This window comes from Salmo salar, chromosome 12 (genome assembly GCF_965601325.2).
Source record: "Salmo salar chromosome 12, fSalSal1, whole genome shotgun sequence".
In the NCBI taxonomy this organism is placed as follows: Eukaryota; Metazoa; Chordata; class Actinopteri; order Salmoniformes; family Salmonidae; genus Salmo; species Salmo salar.
Genome location: NC_138302.1, coordinates 24,134,410 through 24,150,000, shown reverse-complemented (window position 1 = coordinate 24,150,000; position 15,591 = coordinate 24,134,410). Strand labels below are relative to the sequence as shown.

At 41.9% G+C, this 15,591-nt stretch overlaps 1 protein-coding gene across 1 annotated transcript in view; it reads right to left on the bottom strand.

The window, feature by feature from the left end:
* The window catches only part of LOC106564498 (AP-1 complex subunit mu-2), a 7,668-nt gene extending 2,206 nt beyond the window's left edge, over positions 1-5,462 (bottom strand). Inside the window, exons 1-9 of the mRNA XM_014130620.3 lie at positions 5,230-5,462; positions 3,647-3,803; positions 3,354-3,421; positions 3,012-3,142; positions 2,255-2,402; positions 1,588-1,714; positions 1,318-1,460; positions 868-939; positions 61-219 (exon numbers count right to left, since the gene is read on the bottom strand). Of these exons, the coding sequence (XP_013986095.1) occupies positions 61-219; positions 868-939; positions 1,318-1,460; positions 1,588-1,714; positions 2,255-2,402; positions 3,012-3,142; positions 3,354-3,421; positions 3,647-3,803; positions 5,230-5,271 (1,047 nt within the window). The 5' untranslated portion in view covers positions 5,272-5,462. The remainder of the gene's footprint in view (positions 1-60; positions 220-867; positions 940-1,317; positions 1,461-1,587; positions 1,715-2,254; positions 2,403-3,011; positions 3,143-3,353; positions 3,422-3,646; positions 3,804-5,229) is intronic.
* Between the last annotated feature and the right edge of the window lie 10,129 nt (positions 5,463-15,591).

Genomic DNA, 15,591 nt, shown 5'->3' with positions numbered 1-15,591 from the left:
AGTTTTGTCAACAGGGAAGATCGGCTGGAGACAGAAGTGCTGCTTGGATGGAACACTTACAGGGAAGGACTTGATAGTCCACACAGCCAGGTTCTTCTCAGGGACGTATTTAGCGTGGCCCGTACTGGTCTTAAACTTGGGGGAGTCAGCGTCACTGGGGACGGGCACCCGCACCTCCACGTTGTTGGCTACTGACTGCTTCTTGAACTGACCTTTAGCCTATGGAAATAGAGAAAGGCAACTGTAGCATAGGACAATGCATAGATTCATACACTGAGTGTTACTATATAACACTAGAAAATAAGGGAGCCGCACACTCTAAGAGCTCAGATGCAAAAATTTAATAACCAACGTTTCGACAGCCAAGCTGTCTTCATCAGGGTATCATCACAAACACTGCGAGATGAGTCATTTATATAGTGTCAAGAGACACACAGGTGTTTGTAATCATGGCCAAGTATGGCCTAATATCATTGGTTAACTCAAATATTTAAAAAAAAATGGCATACAAAGAACATACAAAGAGACAAACAAATGGATAGCATACGATCATAGCATTTGTAGTCTAAGATGTATCTAGCAATTACAATGGCAAAATCACAATTATCACAAGAATGGCTTCAGATCAAAGTCTATGTTGAGACCGAAGGGTGCAAGGGTCTTTAAGTTAAAGATCCAGGCAGCCTCTCGTTTCAACAATAAATTATCAAGGTCACCCCCTCTCCTCGGGAGGGTGACATGTTCGATGCCAATATAACGCAGAGACGAAATCGGATGGTTTGCTTCCAAAAAGTGGGCCGCAACTGGGTAAGTTAAGTTTTTGCACCTAATGGTGCTACGGTGCTCTGAGATACTATATAACACTACCTTAACCATGATCTCGACTCGACTGTGAGAGAACTTCTCGATGACAGACTCAATCCATATCAGAGGCTTCACCTGTAGGGATACAGAATGTAGTTAGTTCTACCGTCAACTGGAAAGCCATTATACTACTTTATCAGTGATGAAGTGGTTGAAAAATAGGCTGATCGCCGTTCGCGGTGAGTCATGTAACACTCCCTTTACTTTCAATGCATTTTTCCCCAAAAAGGTGGGTAAGTGCACACACCAAAATAAAAAAATGGTGCATGAAGTGTTTACCCTCCACTACACCACTGTACTTGATACAGACAGGGCTTACAGCTGACTCAAGTATTGATTTCGGTACAGTAATGTAACAGTGCAATGGAAGAGTGAAACTGTATGAGGGAGGGATGAGGGTATTTAGGGAGGTCATTTATGAGGGACACGTGCACATTTTCAGAGATAACTCACGTGAGTGTTGATGCGGTAGGACATGAGTTCAGACTCTCCGTCAGGAGGGATGAAGGAGATGGTGCGGTCACTCTCGAAACGGGACAGACGAACACACTGGTGAAACTTAACGTCCTCCATCGTTACAGTCTTCCCCTTGTCTCCTGAACACACACACACTTATTTTCATCAACATCTAAAATGCAATTGCATCTGAGAAGCGGTGACTGTGTGTGTGTGTTTGTGTGTGTGTGTGCTCACTGCTAGCCTGTGTGTGTGTATTGTACATACGGCCAGTGAGCGCGAACAGCGCTCGGTCATTGAGTCCCAGTCTCAGCTCAGGCATGCCAGACAGCATGGTCTTCAGCTTGACGGTGCCCACGATGTCACTGCTCATCACACTGCCATTGGCGTTCACCTGGGGTCAACACATGACACAGGGGTCAACCTCTGATGGAGACTTTTAATACAGTAGCTAGTTGATTTATTGAGAGAATGCTCAGCCAATTAAAGATCAAATCCACATTAGGGGAAAAGCACCAGTGTTCACCCCAGCACCTTCGGTATTGTTTATGTTTTGTTGAGGAGATACGGCGGAGAGGAGCATTCGGCAGTAGGGGAAAACAACTACATATTCTGCTGTTCGCGCGTGCAGTGATGTCTGAGGAAAAAAAACTGTTTGTTGTTTCCAGTAACTTCTTTGTTGTTGTAATATCGCAAACAGGCGTGGCACTTCCACCAATTAAGGATTCCAGCTTTAATCAATTAAATGAATCAATTATTCAGAAAGCAAAGGTTATTGGTATTTTCATTTTCAGGAAAATATTGATCACTATGGAGATTAAAGCATTATATACACAAAATCAATTATGACAATTATTGATATTGCCCAAACACAAGCAAAGTCATTGCCGAATTGCATGTATCAAACCCAGCATCCTTATGGTAAACCACTCACCAGTAAGTTGATGGACTCGATGACGTCGATGAAGACCTCATTCTTCTTGTACTTGATGCCCTCTGACCTCCAGGACACAGCGTTGGTGACAGTGGTGGGAACCTTGGTCTTAGCCACCTCCAGCTTGGTGCCCTCCTGGGTGATGTACCTGGAGAGACAGCCAGTATGGACATCAGTAGCTTGATCCCAGATCTGTTTTGTATGACAATGAATTACAAGGACCAGGAATTGGCAAGACAGCACAAACAGATCTGGGATCAGGCTAAGTCAAGATAACATTCCATGTACCTGTAGTAGAGCCAGACAGTATGGAGATCAGTTGGATTGAACTTTCAGAAGTCCCAAAACTTGTCCTTACTGGTTCTAGACCCAACACCATAAAGTATCTGTCTATTAAAGCTGCATATTCATAATAATAATAATAATAATAATAATAATAATAATAAGCCATTTAGCAGATGCTTCCAGGTGGAAGGTGGCGTCCCACCTTCCACCTGGGTTTCACACACCTCCAGGACACAATCCCAGAGAGGAGAATCGAAACGTCTTGCACAACGACACCAGCGTGCAGCAGGGACACCCCTCTGCGGTGGAGAATTCACCTGCCCCTCATGTGGCAAACCCCAGGTCTCGACTTGGCCTGCACAGCCACATGCAATGGCACTAACACAACTCCACACAAAAAACACAACTGGGAGCAGCGTCATCATCGAAGGACAGCCATAAGCAAGTAAGTAAGTGAGCGGGTGTCACTCACTCCTGCAGGATCTTGCTGTCGGTGGTCTGGGGGAAGCCAAAGTCCATGAGCTCGTCCAGTAGCTCATAGACCACCACAAAGTTGTCCTGTATGCTCTCCTCCTCCAACTCTGTAAAGTACTCTGTGAACACCTGGAAACAACACAACGTCGATTGGCAACCTCAGAAATAATATGTGAATTATGATCATGTTAGGAACATGTTATGTCAAATGGGTCGGGAGAAACCAGTAGACACATTATGCAGGTCTTTTGGTAGAGAGAAACACTTCGGACTCAGCCATTGGGGGTGAAAATGACAGCAGTGGAGTTGTTAAGACAGCACAGAGAGACCTCTGACTCACCTCAACCACTTTATAGAGGAAGGCATAGACCAGAGAGGCATTGGAGTTCTTGTTGGTAGTGGCCACCACTGTTAGAACGTCAAGGTAGATAGAACACACAGGCCTATTCTAAGGTCCTAGGGTAATATGTTTAAGAAGTTCATTATCATCTTTACTCTAGGGAAAAACACATATTTGTCTTCGTGTAGGTTCGATTAACATCTCATTAGTAAAGCTAACATTATTTATACAGGCTACACAATGGTAATGATTAACTTTTAGCTGGCTAGCGACTCAACTCGTTATAAGGATACAGTACAGGTTGCTGTGCTTGATCCACAGGAAGTGAACGTTGCCGTGCGACATGATTGGACTTGTAAGGCCCTCCTCTTCCTGTGTCATGAGCAAAGGCAGGAAATTGTCAATCTCAGCCATGTCCACGTCGCCCTTGTAGTTCCGACATATGAGCACCTGCAGGGTAAGAGGGGAAATTAATAGGGAAAGAAAAACAATAACAAACTATATGGGTCAAAGGTCACCCTTAAGGCACCTGAGTTTTTCCTAACCATGTGACGTGACTGTAAAAAAACTCATGGTCCTACTAAAGGTCAATGGGTGAGAGAGGTAATGAGGTAATGTAACAAAGGTCAATGGTCAGAGAGGTGATGAGGTAATGTAGCGTAGAGGTCAATGGGTGAGAGAGTTCGATTCCATCTCTAAGGAATGCTAAATGAAGGAAGAACATAAGGGCTTGACAACTCTTTGCCTTGACAAGAGATCAGATGGCTGAGAATGGGCTCCAGAGCTAGACCTGTCACTCATTCAAGATGCTGCAGTGCCAACAAAGTCTAGGTGTACAGTAGTACCATGCTACAGGCTTGTAACGGTGGCTATTGTGGCTTGTCAGTTGTTGTGTCCGCCTAGGCCAGGGGTTCAACAACAGGCGGCCCAAGTGATAATTGTTTTAGTTAAATCAATATAAAATATATATTTTTTTGGATTTTTTGTTTTTGTAAAAAAAAAAAAAAAAAAAAAAAATATTAACAAGAATTCAGCTAAAATTGAGTTTAATTCAATGATCGTGTCTCAATGTAATCAAGGTATGAAATTATTATTTTCAAATACGTCTTTTTGGCTTAGTTGTGGTCGATTTGCAGTGTACAAATTATTATAATTATGTTCTGGCCGGCGGCTGAATATAGTTGCCTAGGCCTACTAATTTGCATGTAGCCTAATACAACCTCTTGCTGTTGTGCCACCTGAAACCATGTCCTCTTTCCCCTCCCATGACTTCTAGGCCTATTGTAGAGGGATGGAATATTTTTATCAAATTACACCTCTAGCTGTGAGAGATTCAGGCTATACTGGTTGTGGTCAATGTTTGTTTGTGGATAAGAAACCTGAATAGAGCATTCTCTTCTGTTTACAACAGGAATTACTGTGTTGTCTGCCCAACTAAATGTGATTTATAATGTGTTAATCTTTGCACTATCCTTCTACAATGTACACAAGATGACAGGTGCCAGGCAACTTTGACTCACTTACTATATTCACTTTCATGTTTGGAAATGATATGTAATTCATTTGTGGCAGCTTTTTTCATAACACCTGGTATAAGAATTTGTCAAGTCTAAAAAGGATGCAGCCACTGGCCTTATGACCTGTTTCTATCCACTTGTGTCCGGAAGTGACTTGTGCAAGGCTTGAATGGAACTGTCACAGGCAACGAATTAATCTTTAACGACGTGGCTATCTATTAATGTTTAATGGCAAGAGCAAACGTTGAACAAACTCGATTACAATCCCAAACAAAAGCGAGTTAAGGTCAAGTCAAGCTAAAACGGACATGGTTTATAACGTTATCAATGACCATAATCAAAATGAGAAGTGATCTTACCTTTCCTTTCAAGTCCAGAACGAAGACAGCGGAGGCAGACATTATCAGCACCAAATGGATCACTCCGCAAGTATTTCAACCACTACAAGCTTGTCCGCTTAAATTCAAGTTAACCTTTAAAGCGTTTCCTTTCGCCAGTAAAGTTGTCTAAATGGGTATAAATGTACTCATGGCTTCCACGGTTCCTTTTCTTGAAGGGAACGTCGGATCTGACGTCACGGGCCTCCAGGTAAAACATTAACAGCATCGCACTCACCTGTATGGAAAAACAAGAGGCCTGGACGCACTGCTCGATTATTTCGCGAGATGGCGCAAGAGATCCATAAATGCAGGTAGGAACTTTTAGCGCAATACTCACGACTTCCACAAGAGGGCATCCGTACATTAGAAAAGTAACGATTGCAAAAAACATCTATCTATTCTGTACCATACAGCACAGGAGGCTGGTGGCACCTTAATTGGGAGGACAGGCTCGTGGTAATGGTTGGAGTTGTATAAGTGGAATGGTATCAAATACATCAAACACATGGTTTCCATCTGCATGATGCCATTCCATCCGCTCTGTTCAAGACATTCTTATGAGCCGTCCTCCCCTCAGCAGCCTCCACTGCCATACAGTCTATAGACTCTATGGTCTGTAGGCCTGGCCTGCTGATAACAGTTTCATGTGATCTTGAAATATTTTGTATTTTTACTCTCATCTTGTCAAGTCAATCCTGGCTTTTATTTTCTGCTTCACATACCTAGAATTTAAATGAATTGAAATGTATGTAATGTATGCATTCACTACTGTAAGTCGCTCTGGATAAGAACGTCTGCTAAATGACTAAAATGTAAAATGTAAATGTAAATTTACTTTAGATGGCTGGAGCTTTTCCCAACTAGATTTATTTTGACCTGGTGACCTTGACTTTAAACAGGCATTATGTCAAATGGCTTGTAGGTCAGACAGACTCCAAAGGAAACAAATGGCTTGTAGGTCAGACAGACTCCAAGGGAAACAAATGGCTTGTAGGTCAGACAGACTCCAAGGGAAACAAATGGCTTGTAGGTCAGACAGACTCCAAGGGAAACAAATGACTTGTAGGTCAGACAGACTCCAAGGGAAACAAATGGCTTGTAGGTCAGACAGACTCCAAGGGAAACAAATGGCTTGTAGGTCAGACAGACTCCAAGGGAAACAAATGGCTTGTAGGTCAGACAGACTCCAAGGGAAACAAATGTCTTGTAGGTCAGACAGACTCCAAAGGAAACAAATGGCTTGTAGGTCAGACAGACTCCAAGGGAAACAAATGACTTTTCCTCTACCTCTCTAGGTTTTACTATACAGTAGGTCAACAAGTTAAACTGTTCAACAGTAGCTTCTTGCTACTATCTATCCCAGGGATTCTTAAACTTTATCAGCTCAAGACCCAAATGAGAAATTGACCGGGACCCAAATTGCCCTCCAACGACTGATTTTAAACCTAACCTTAACCACACTGCTAACCTTATGCCTAACCCTTACCTTAAATTAAGATTTAAAAAAAAGCAAAAAAAATCCATACATTTTTACGACTTTGCAGCTTGGCCATCTAGTGGGTCGATATGACTGTACATTCTATTGTTCATTCAGTGCACTGCTGAGTGCCATAAAGAGGTAGACATACACAACTGACGACACATTGACGCAGCTGCTATTGTCATGACCTAGTTAAGAACACCTGCGCCAGTCAAATCATCTCCCCTTCACATGATGGCTCAAACCATCACAAGCTCAGTTCATTTAGCCCTCAGACTTCAACATGGTATGTACAGGCCTGACCGGGGCATATGGAGAAATGTAATGGACCAACTAAGTGGTGATGCTCTTGACCAGTCTTACTCTCACTCCTACCAATTTTCAACAGTGTAGAGCCACCACTGAACATATCGATGGTAGAACTACTAGTGACTAGTTGGCCTACATGTGTCTGGGTGTGTTTGTTGGGTGCAGCAGTGTGTTTCAAAGTGTGTCCTCCCCTGCAGCCTGAGAGGAAGCATTGCTCTGGGTAGTAGCTGGTGGCTTTGGGTCTCTGAGACAGAGACTATTGTTATTGCTTATCACCAGACCAGTACAGCCAGTACCACTCTGTTCTGTTTGGTAAACTGGCTAGTGACCTGTTGTTCCTGAAGTGACTTCCTGTTCTCATGTCACAAGACACTCCCCCTCGTAGACTGTCAGAGTGGTGTGATGTTCTGACCCCGCCCCTTTGTGACATCGCTGGCCAATGGGAGACGGCGCAATGACAATATGTAAATAGTCAGGTGAGGTGACAATACAGGAGATAGTGTTGTCTATGAGCCTATCCCCTGGGGACAAACATTGTTTGTCACCTGTGTTTCAGTGTGTATCTTAAAGCCATAGGGGTCTAGCACACTGTGGATCTAGACTCATTTGAATGGCTATAAAGGGCGATAACTGTGCATCTGTCAACAGTGATGCTGATGGAGTGTATGTGGATACAGACCCTGTATAATTGCCATTGCTCTGCACTTTCACATGTTTTACCTGCAGGTGTCATTTTACCCATCATAACACTATTATAGCTTGGCTTCACTACAACATACTGCATCTAACGAAGGGGAGTGAAGGTTAGGCCATAAAAACAACCCCAGAATTGCACCCCCAGCTTTGTATTGCAGTTATATGTTGAATTCAAAGATTTATCAGAAGACTGTTGATCTACAGTAAAACTGTACTGAATGTTCCACTGGGGCCTCCTGGGGCCACCAGTACAAACATCTATGCAGTCACTTGTTATAAGCCACTTTAAGAAAAGGTATCTGCTAAATGGCATACATTATTAAAAATGTTGGCAAACTTTTTGCACATGCATAGGTACCGCACAAAAACCTGACAGAAATATCACGAGGATGACAAGGTGATCCTATGTATTCTCTATCCATTGGATGTTCCTGGCTGTCTAGGTAGACTCCACGTGTAGACCACTCCTACTAAGGATTGTGGATGCTAGTTCCTGTCAGATGTTATTCATTGATAGAGAACAGGTCTGTCCTTGAGGAGTAGATAACGACATCACAGCTCATAGACTGATCTATTCATTCACTTCCTGCATAGCTCACCTATGTATACTTTATATAAGTAAGCTAAATACCATTCAAATCAAATGTAAACTTTGTAAACAACAGGTGTAGACTAACGGTGAAATGCATACTCACGAGCCCTTCCCAAAAATGCAGAGACAAAAATAATAGACAAATAATAACACACGGAATAAATACACAATGAGTAACGATGACTTGTCTATCTATATACACGGGGTACCAGTACAGAGTCCATGTCTAGGGGTAGAAAGTCATTTAGGTAGATAGAGTGCCTTCAAAAAGTATTCACAGCCCTTGACTTTTACCACATTTTGTTGTGTTACAGCCTGAATTTAAAATAGATTTTTGTGTCACTGGCCTACACGCAATACCACATATTTTAAATGTGGAATAGTTTTTTTTTTGGTCAAAATTTTGACAAATTAATAAATTATGAAAAGCTCAAATGTCTTGAGTCATTAAGTATTCAACCCCTTTGTTTTGGCTAGCCTAAATAACTTTAGGAGTAAACATTTGCTTTTTATGTCACATAATAAGTTGCATGGACTGTGCAGTAATAGTTTTGAACATGATTTTTGAATGACCTCCTCATTTCTGTACCCCACACATACAATTATCTCTAAGGTCCCTCAGTCGAGCAGTGAATTTCAAACACAGATTCAACCACAAAGACTAGAGGTTTTCTAATCACCGCAAAGAAGGGCACCCTGTTGGTAGATGGGTAAAAAAAAAACAAAAAAAAAAACAGACATTGAATATCCCTTGAGCATGGTGAAGTTATTAATTACACTTTGGATGGTGTATCAATACACCCAGTCACTACAAATATACAGGCGTCCTTCCTAACTCAGTTACCACAGAAGAAGGAAACCGCTTAAACTCCAGCCATTACCACGAGCCCATCAACCCCAATTAAGATCCCACCAACCTCCTGTGCATTACAGTATTTTGTGTAGATTGTTAATTAAAAAAATTAGAATGAAATTAATTTGAATCCCATTTTGTAACACAATAAAGTGTGAAGAAATCCAAGGGGTCTGAATACTTTTGCAAGGCACTGTATATAGTAAAATGTGATATAATAGCACACCTTGATGACTTAAAATGGATCATATTGACATACATGTGTCGTATCTTTTGACTATAGTGAGAGGAAACATTGCAACATTGCAATCAGTCAGGGTTAGTACTAGGAGGTACCATGCAGACAAGATTGTGTTTGAGAGAGAGTATTGGGTCAAATGAAACTAATGTCCATCATTTTGACTGCCGTAATGAGATCCAAGCCCTTGGCTTTATCTACAGTACACAGAAGCATTCTCTCTTGTGGGAAGGAGATACGAGGATGTATGTACAATGTATCAGATGTCTCAGAGCAGGAGTGCTGTGAATGAATAAGATGGACGGGGGGACCAGTGGCAGTATTCACAAAGAGTCTCAGAGCAGGAGAGCTGATCAAGGATGAGTTTAGCCTTGTAGAGATTTAATCGGATTAAATTGACAAGAGGGGACCTGATCCTAGAACACCACTCCTACTCTGAGACGCTTGACACATTCAGCCTGGGGTGTTAGAGTTGGGGGTTGAGTGGTGTCTAGTTGAAGGACTGGTATAACTGGACTCTTAAGTATCACCTAGCTATGATCAGCCCCTAAAGTGAACATTCTTGTCAATTACTCTTAATGGTGTGACTTTTGCTTGTCACTCTTGTCAGTGACACTGTCACTGAGTAGTGTGCAGTAGCGGCTTGCGGGCAAAATAACTGGGGAAGCCAGAGAAAAAGCCATATTACACCCTATGTGTTGTGATAATTGCGTTGTTTGCTCTATAACCTGTTAGTTCATATGCCTTGTGACTGTGATATATAGTCCTAAAGGCCGAGACAATAAGAAGACAGTGGCAGAATAAATTCAACCACACCTTTGTTTCACCACAAAACCGAAGAGCAACCTTTGTCCGGTGAAGTCCACAAGAAATATTGCCTGTAACAAACAGTTACATGACCTACAGCAGTGGTTCCCAAACTTTTTATAGTCCCGTACCCCTTCAAACATTCAACCTTCAGCTGCGTACCCACTCTAGCACCAGGGTCGGTGCACTCTCAAATGTTGTTTTTTGCCATCATTGTAAGCCTGCCACACACACACTATACGATAAATTTCTTAAACATAAGAATGAGTGTGAGTTTGTCACAACCTGGCTCGTGGGAAGTGACAAAGACCTCTTGTAGGACCAGGGCACAAATAATAATATAATAATAATCAATCATTTTGCTCTTTATTTAGCCATCTTACATATAAAACCTTATTTGTTCATCAAAATTTGTGAATAACTCACCGCAGGTTAATGAGAAGGGTGTGCTTGAAAGGATGCACATAAGTCTGCAATGTTGGGTTGTATTGGAGAGAGTCTCAGTCTTAAATCATTTTCCACACACAGTCTGTGCCTGTACTTAGTTTTCATGCTAGTGAGGGCTGAGAATCCACTCTCACATAGGTATGTGGTTGCAAAGGGCATCAGTGTCTTAACAGCGCGATTTGGCAAGGCAAGAAACTCTGAGCGCAGCCCAATCCAGAAATCTAGCAGTGGCTTCCGATTAAATAGAATGTTCACAGATCCGCTTGTTGCAATTTCGATGAGAATCTCTTGTTCAGATATTAGTAAGTGGACTGGAGGCAGGGCATGGAAGGGATAACGAATCCAGTTGCTTGTGTTGTCTGTTTGGGGAAAGTACCTGCGTAATTGCGCACCCAGCTCACTCAGGTGCTTCGCTATATCACATTTGACGTTGTCCGTAAGCTTGAGTTCATTTGCACACAAAAAAAATCATACAATGATGGAAAGACCTGTGTGTTGTCCTTGTTAATGCAGACAGAGAAGAGCTCCTTGATAACCAGCACACTTCTGTATGTTGTAAAAGCGTTACATGGTCGCTGCCCATATCATTGCATAATGCAGAAAATACACGAGAGTTCAGGGGCCTTGGACACTGTAGTGTCACTGTAGTGTCCAAAACGTCTTTCAAGCTATCAGGCATTCCCTTGGCAGCAAGAGCCTCTTGGTGGATGCTGCAGTGTACCCAAGTGGTGCGAAGAGCTACTATTTGCACGCGTGTTACCACTTCCCTATGTCTCCCTGTCATGGCTTTTGCGCCATCAGTACAGATACCAACACATCTTGACCACCAAAGTCCATTTGATGTCACAAAGCTGTGCAGTACTTTAAAAATATTATCTTCTGTTGTCCTGGTTTCCAGTGGTTTGCAGAAAGAGGATGTCTTCCTTAATTGACCCCCCATAAACGAAACGGACAAATACCAGGAGCTGTGCCAGGCCCGCCAGGTCTGTTGACTCATCCAGCTGTAACGCATAGAATTCACTGGCTTGTATGCGAAGCAGTAATTGTTTCAAAACATCTTCTGCCATGCCACTGATGCGTCATTTGATTGACATTGTCTGTATAGCTTTTTTGGCCTTTTCCCCCAGCATTGTCCAAGCCATATCCGCAGCAGCAGGAAAAATTAAGTCCTCCACAATAGTATGGGGCTTGCCTGTCCTAGCCACTCGATAGCTCACCATATAAGACGCTTCTAGCCCTTTCTTATTAATGGTTGTAACGGCTGTCGTAGAGAGGGGACCAAAGCGCAGCGTGTTGATTGCTCATGATGAATATTTATTTTAACTCAGAACACTAAAGGAAAATAACAAAGCAAAAACGAAAGCGCACAGTTCTGTCAGGTACATAAACTAAACAGAAGACAACTACCCACCAACACAGGTGGGGGGGGGGAAAAACGACTTAAGTATGATCTCCAATTAGAGACAACGAGGACCAGCTGCCTCTAATTTGAGATCATCCCAAAAAACAACAACATAGAAATAGAAAACTAGAACCTAAACATAGAAATACAAAACATAGAAAAACACAAAACACCCCCTGTCACACCCTGACCTACTCTACCATAGAAAATAACATCTTACTATGGTCAGGACGTGACAATGGTATCTGTTGCTTTTATACATGTCTTACTACTTGAAAGTCATCTTTATTCTCACTCAAAAAACTCCCGTGGCTTATTTTTCAAATTGTCATGTTTCATTTCTAAATGTCTGCGCAAGAGTGAAGGTTTCTTGCAAGAGAGTAACGGTTAATGTGATTGGATGTTTATTATTTGACTAGGCTACCTGTATTTGACATTGTGTTGTTATTTCGCTGAACACTAGATGGTTTAATTTTATTTTTGGCAGTGAAACGAGGCTACTCAGGCAAGAAAAAAACCTCACCCAAATGTATAGCCCCGTTGGAAAATATAAATGTACTATTTGAAAATATGAAGATTTCCAAAAATTTTTTTTCAAGCAAGTTCATGTTTCCGACATTTTCGGAACACTAAACAACTATTGATTTAGAACCACGAAGAGTTTACCGCAAGTCACAAAGAAAACAGGCGCTGCCTCCACTATTCCAGCACCATTTCAACTTCAACATTTCAACATCGTCTAACCACCTATGCTTAATCTAATACAGTGACAACTAAAATATACCAAAAACATTTAGTCCAATCAATCTAAGCTACAGTAAATATGATGTGGCTGTCGATGGTTCTGATTCCTCTCTCTCTCTGTGTGTGTGTGTGTGTGTGTGTGTGTGTGTGTGTGTGTGTGTGTGTGTGTGTGTGTGTGTGTGTGTGTGTGTGTGTGTGTGTGTGTGTGTGTGTGTGTGTGTGTGTGTGTGTGTGTGTGTGTGTGTGTGTGTGTGTGTGCATTCGTGCAAGTATACTTTTTTTTTGACTCACCCTACTTGTAGACAAACGCCAATGCTATCCTCCTCTCTTTCATGTTGACGAAACGGTCTATCACTCTGTCATACAGTACACATATATTTTGTTGTCCTAGCCTACCTGGCTAAAATGCTTGCTCGCTATCCTGACTTCCTTTCATGGGCAATGATGCGCCAGGCCAGCTAGTTAACATTAACCTACTAGCTACATGTTGAACTTCCATCCTCTCAGGCCAGAGGCACAATGTATGAATTTATGGTGGGATCAGAATCGCAATTATAATCATTTGCCAGTACAGAGAATGAAGTATCCCTATCTCCATCCATGGCTAATTTAGGAAACAGACAATTCTAGCTAGCTAGCCACCGGAGGACAACAACACAACGAGACGCAACAATTCAAGTTGTTTCTGTCAATGACGTATGCTCTCGATGAATTTGATAGGAGTGATGCCAAATCCAAACTGGCTTCCCTTGACACTTTTTTGGGGTCAAGGGAGGCCAAATGCTCACTGGCTTCCCTTGCATTCAATGCCACTGGCGGCAAAAATGTCATACCCTTTTGGACCAGACAGCATCAGATAGATGGCTTACACATACAGAGACAGAGGGGCGCTGTTTCGCTCGCTCAGATGCTTTCTCCGGTGAGATACATTCAGCCTCTTGCGAATTGAAGGAAAATTATGAAACACAGAGAGACGAAAGATAAACTATTTGAAGATAAATAAATAATCTGTAGATTTTTTGGGGGGAAGCCTGGCTCCCCTTGGTATACATGAATACACGCTGGTGGTGTGATCTTTGTTTGTTCAATCCCAGCTCCCTCTCTGGTTTACTTTCCAAGCAAAAGTCTCCAGCTGTTAAAGCAATCTTGAACCAATAACTGTAATGTTGCAGAGTTCTCTTCTGATTTCAATAGAGGGCTATAAGTGTAGATTCTCTTCCCACAACTCACTATTGGTGGTTGATTCCACATCTTAATTCCCCAGTTCCGGAACTCTCTCTCTGTTCCATTATGCAAGTAGAGTGCTGATTGAGTCTCTGGTGTATAGAGAGAAGAGTGGGAGGAAGAGTGGGAGGAAGACCCATCATTATGGATGAATTATGGATGATGTTAAATGAAGACAGGATGTTGTCTGTAGTTTGTTTGGGTGTGTCGGTATTTGAGACCATCTGCACTACAGACAGTTCTACAGTTAGATTCTAGAACTCACCCATGTGTGTAATTCCATGTTCGGGGGAAATGTATGGTTAGTCTCACAGCCAGATCAATCCATGCTTTTGTTGTCTGATCTCCACAACTTTGTACTTTGTATTACATTATGCATTTTATTGTCTGAAGTCTGGATGGAAATTCACTTAGATTTGTAGATTCTTCACAAAACCTGAGTTAAAAGAAACACCGTTATACACACCGTTTATACACCCTTGAATACATCCTTACCCATCACATTTTCCATTGCAAAGACAACTCAGGGAAACCAATGTACTTAACTTGAATCAAAGCATCATTGCGGTCATGATGTTTCCCTTTGAACAGCTCTAAAGTGAAGACCAACTGTACACTTTGGGTGGTTCCCAATGAACCACTTTAAAAGAGAACATGAAACGCAACAATGTGCACATTCATCAATCTCTCTACACTGTAATTGTCCTAAATAACCCATTTCAGCGAGGTTACTGAAATACCCTGTAATACTGCAGTGAGTGTAATATGAGTTTATCCCTAGCTATCCAGTTTGAGGCTTTCAGGAGCATGATATTACATGTACAGTTGAGTCATTCTTGACTGGAGGGTCCTTCTTTCTGAGGGGCTTATGACTTCCCAAAATTTGCTAATTTCCTTGTTACAAATACATCAGAACTCTATTGTATAATGAAAATGACTGGATAATTGTAAAGGAGAATTTGGGTCGCAAGGACTTCATTGTAAACATCCACAAATCAGCAACTTAATTGTTCACAGGGAATGACTGGATTATCATAGAATAGGGTGACCTTGACATATTGGGGCAGGAAATGTTAGACCAAAGTTCTAGGCTGTTCTCAACACTGCATTACTCAAGTGGAATATTCTCTAAGTGAGAATAAAAACGTGTTTAAATTAGCTTAGCCTGCACATTGCATTCCTTATTAGTAGTCAAGTGTGATCAAACTGACATGTTTCATCCGTAAGAATTTGTTCTTAACTGACTTGCCTAGTTAAAGGTTAATAAAGAAGTAGGTTGGGTGCAGGGCTGAAAACAGTTGGTATAAATTAAAGAGCCGGCACACTCAGAAGCTTCACCTATTTATTTATTCACCTTTATTTAACTAGGCAAGTCAGTTAAGAACAAATTCTTATTTACAATGACGGCCAACCGGGGAACAACGTTCAGTTTGTTCAGGGGCAGAACGACAGATTTTTACCTCGTTAGCTCGGGGATTCGAACCAGAAACCTTTCAGTTACTGGCCCTACGCTCTAACCACATGGTTTAGTTCCTGTAAGGATCTTCAT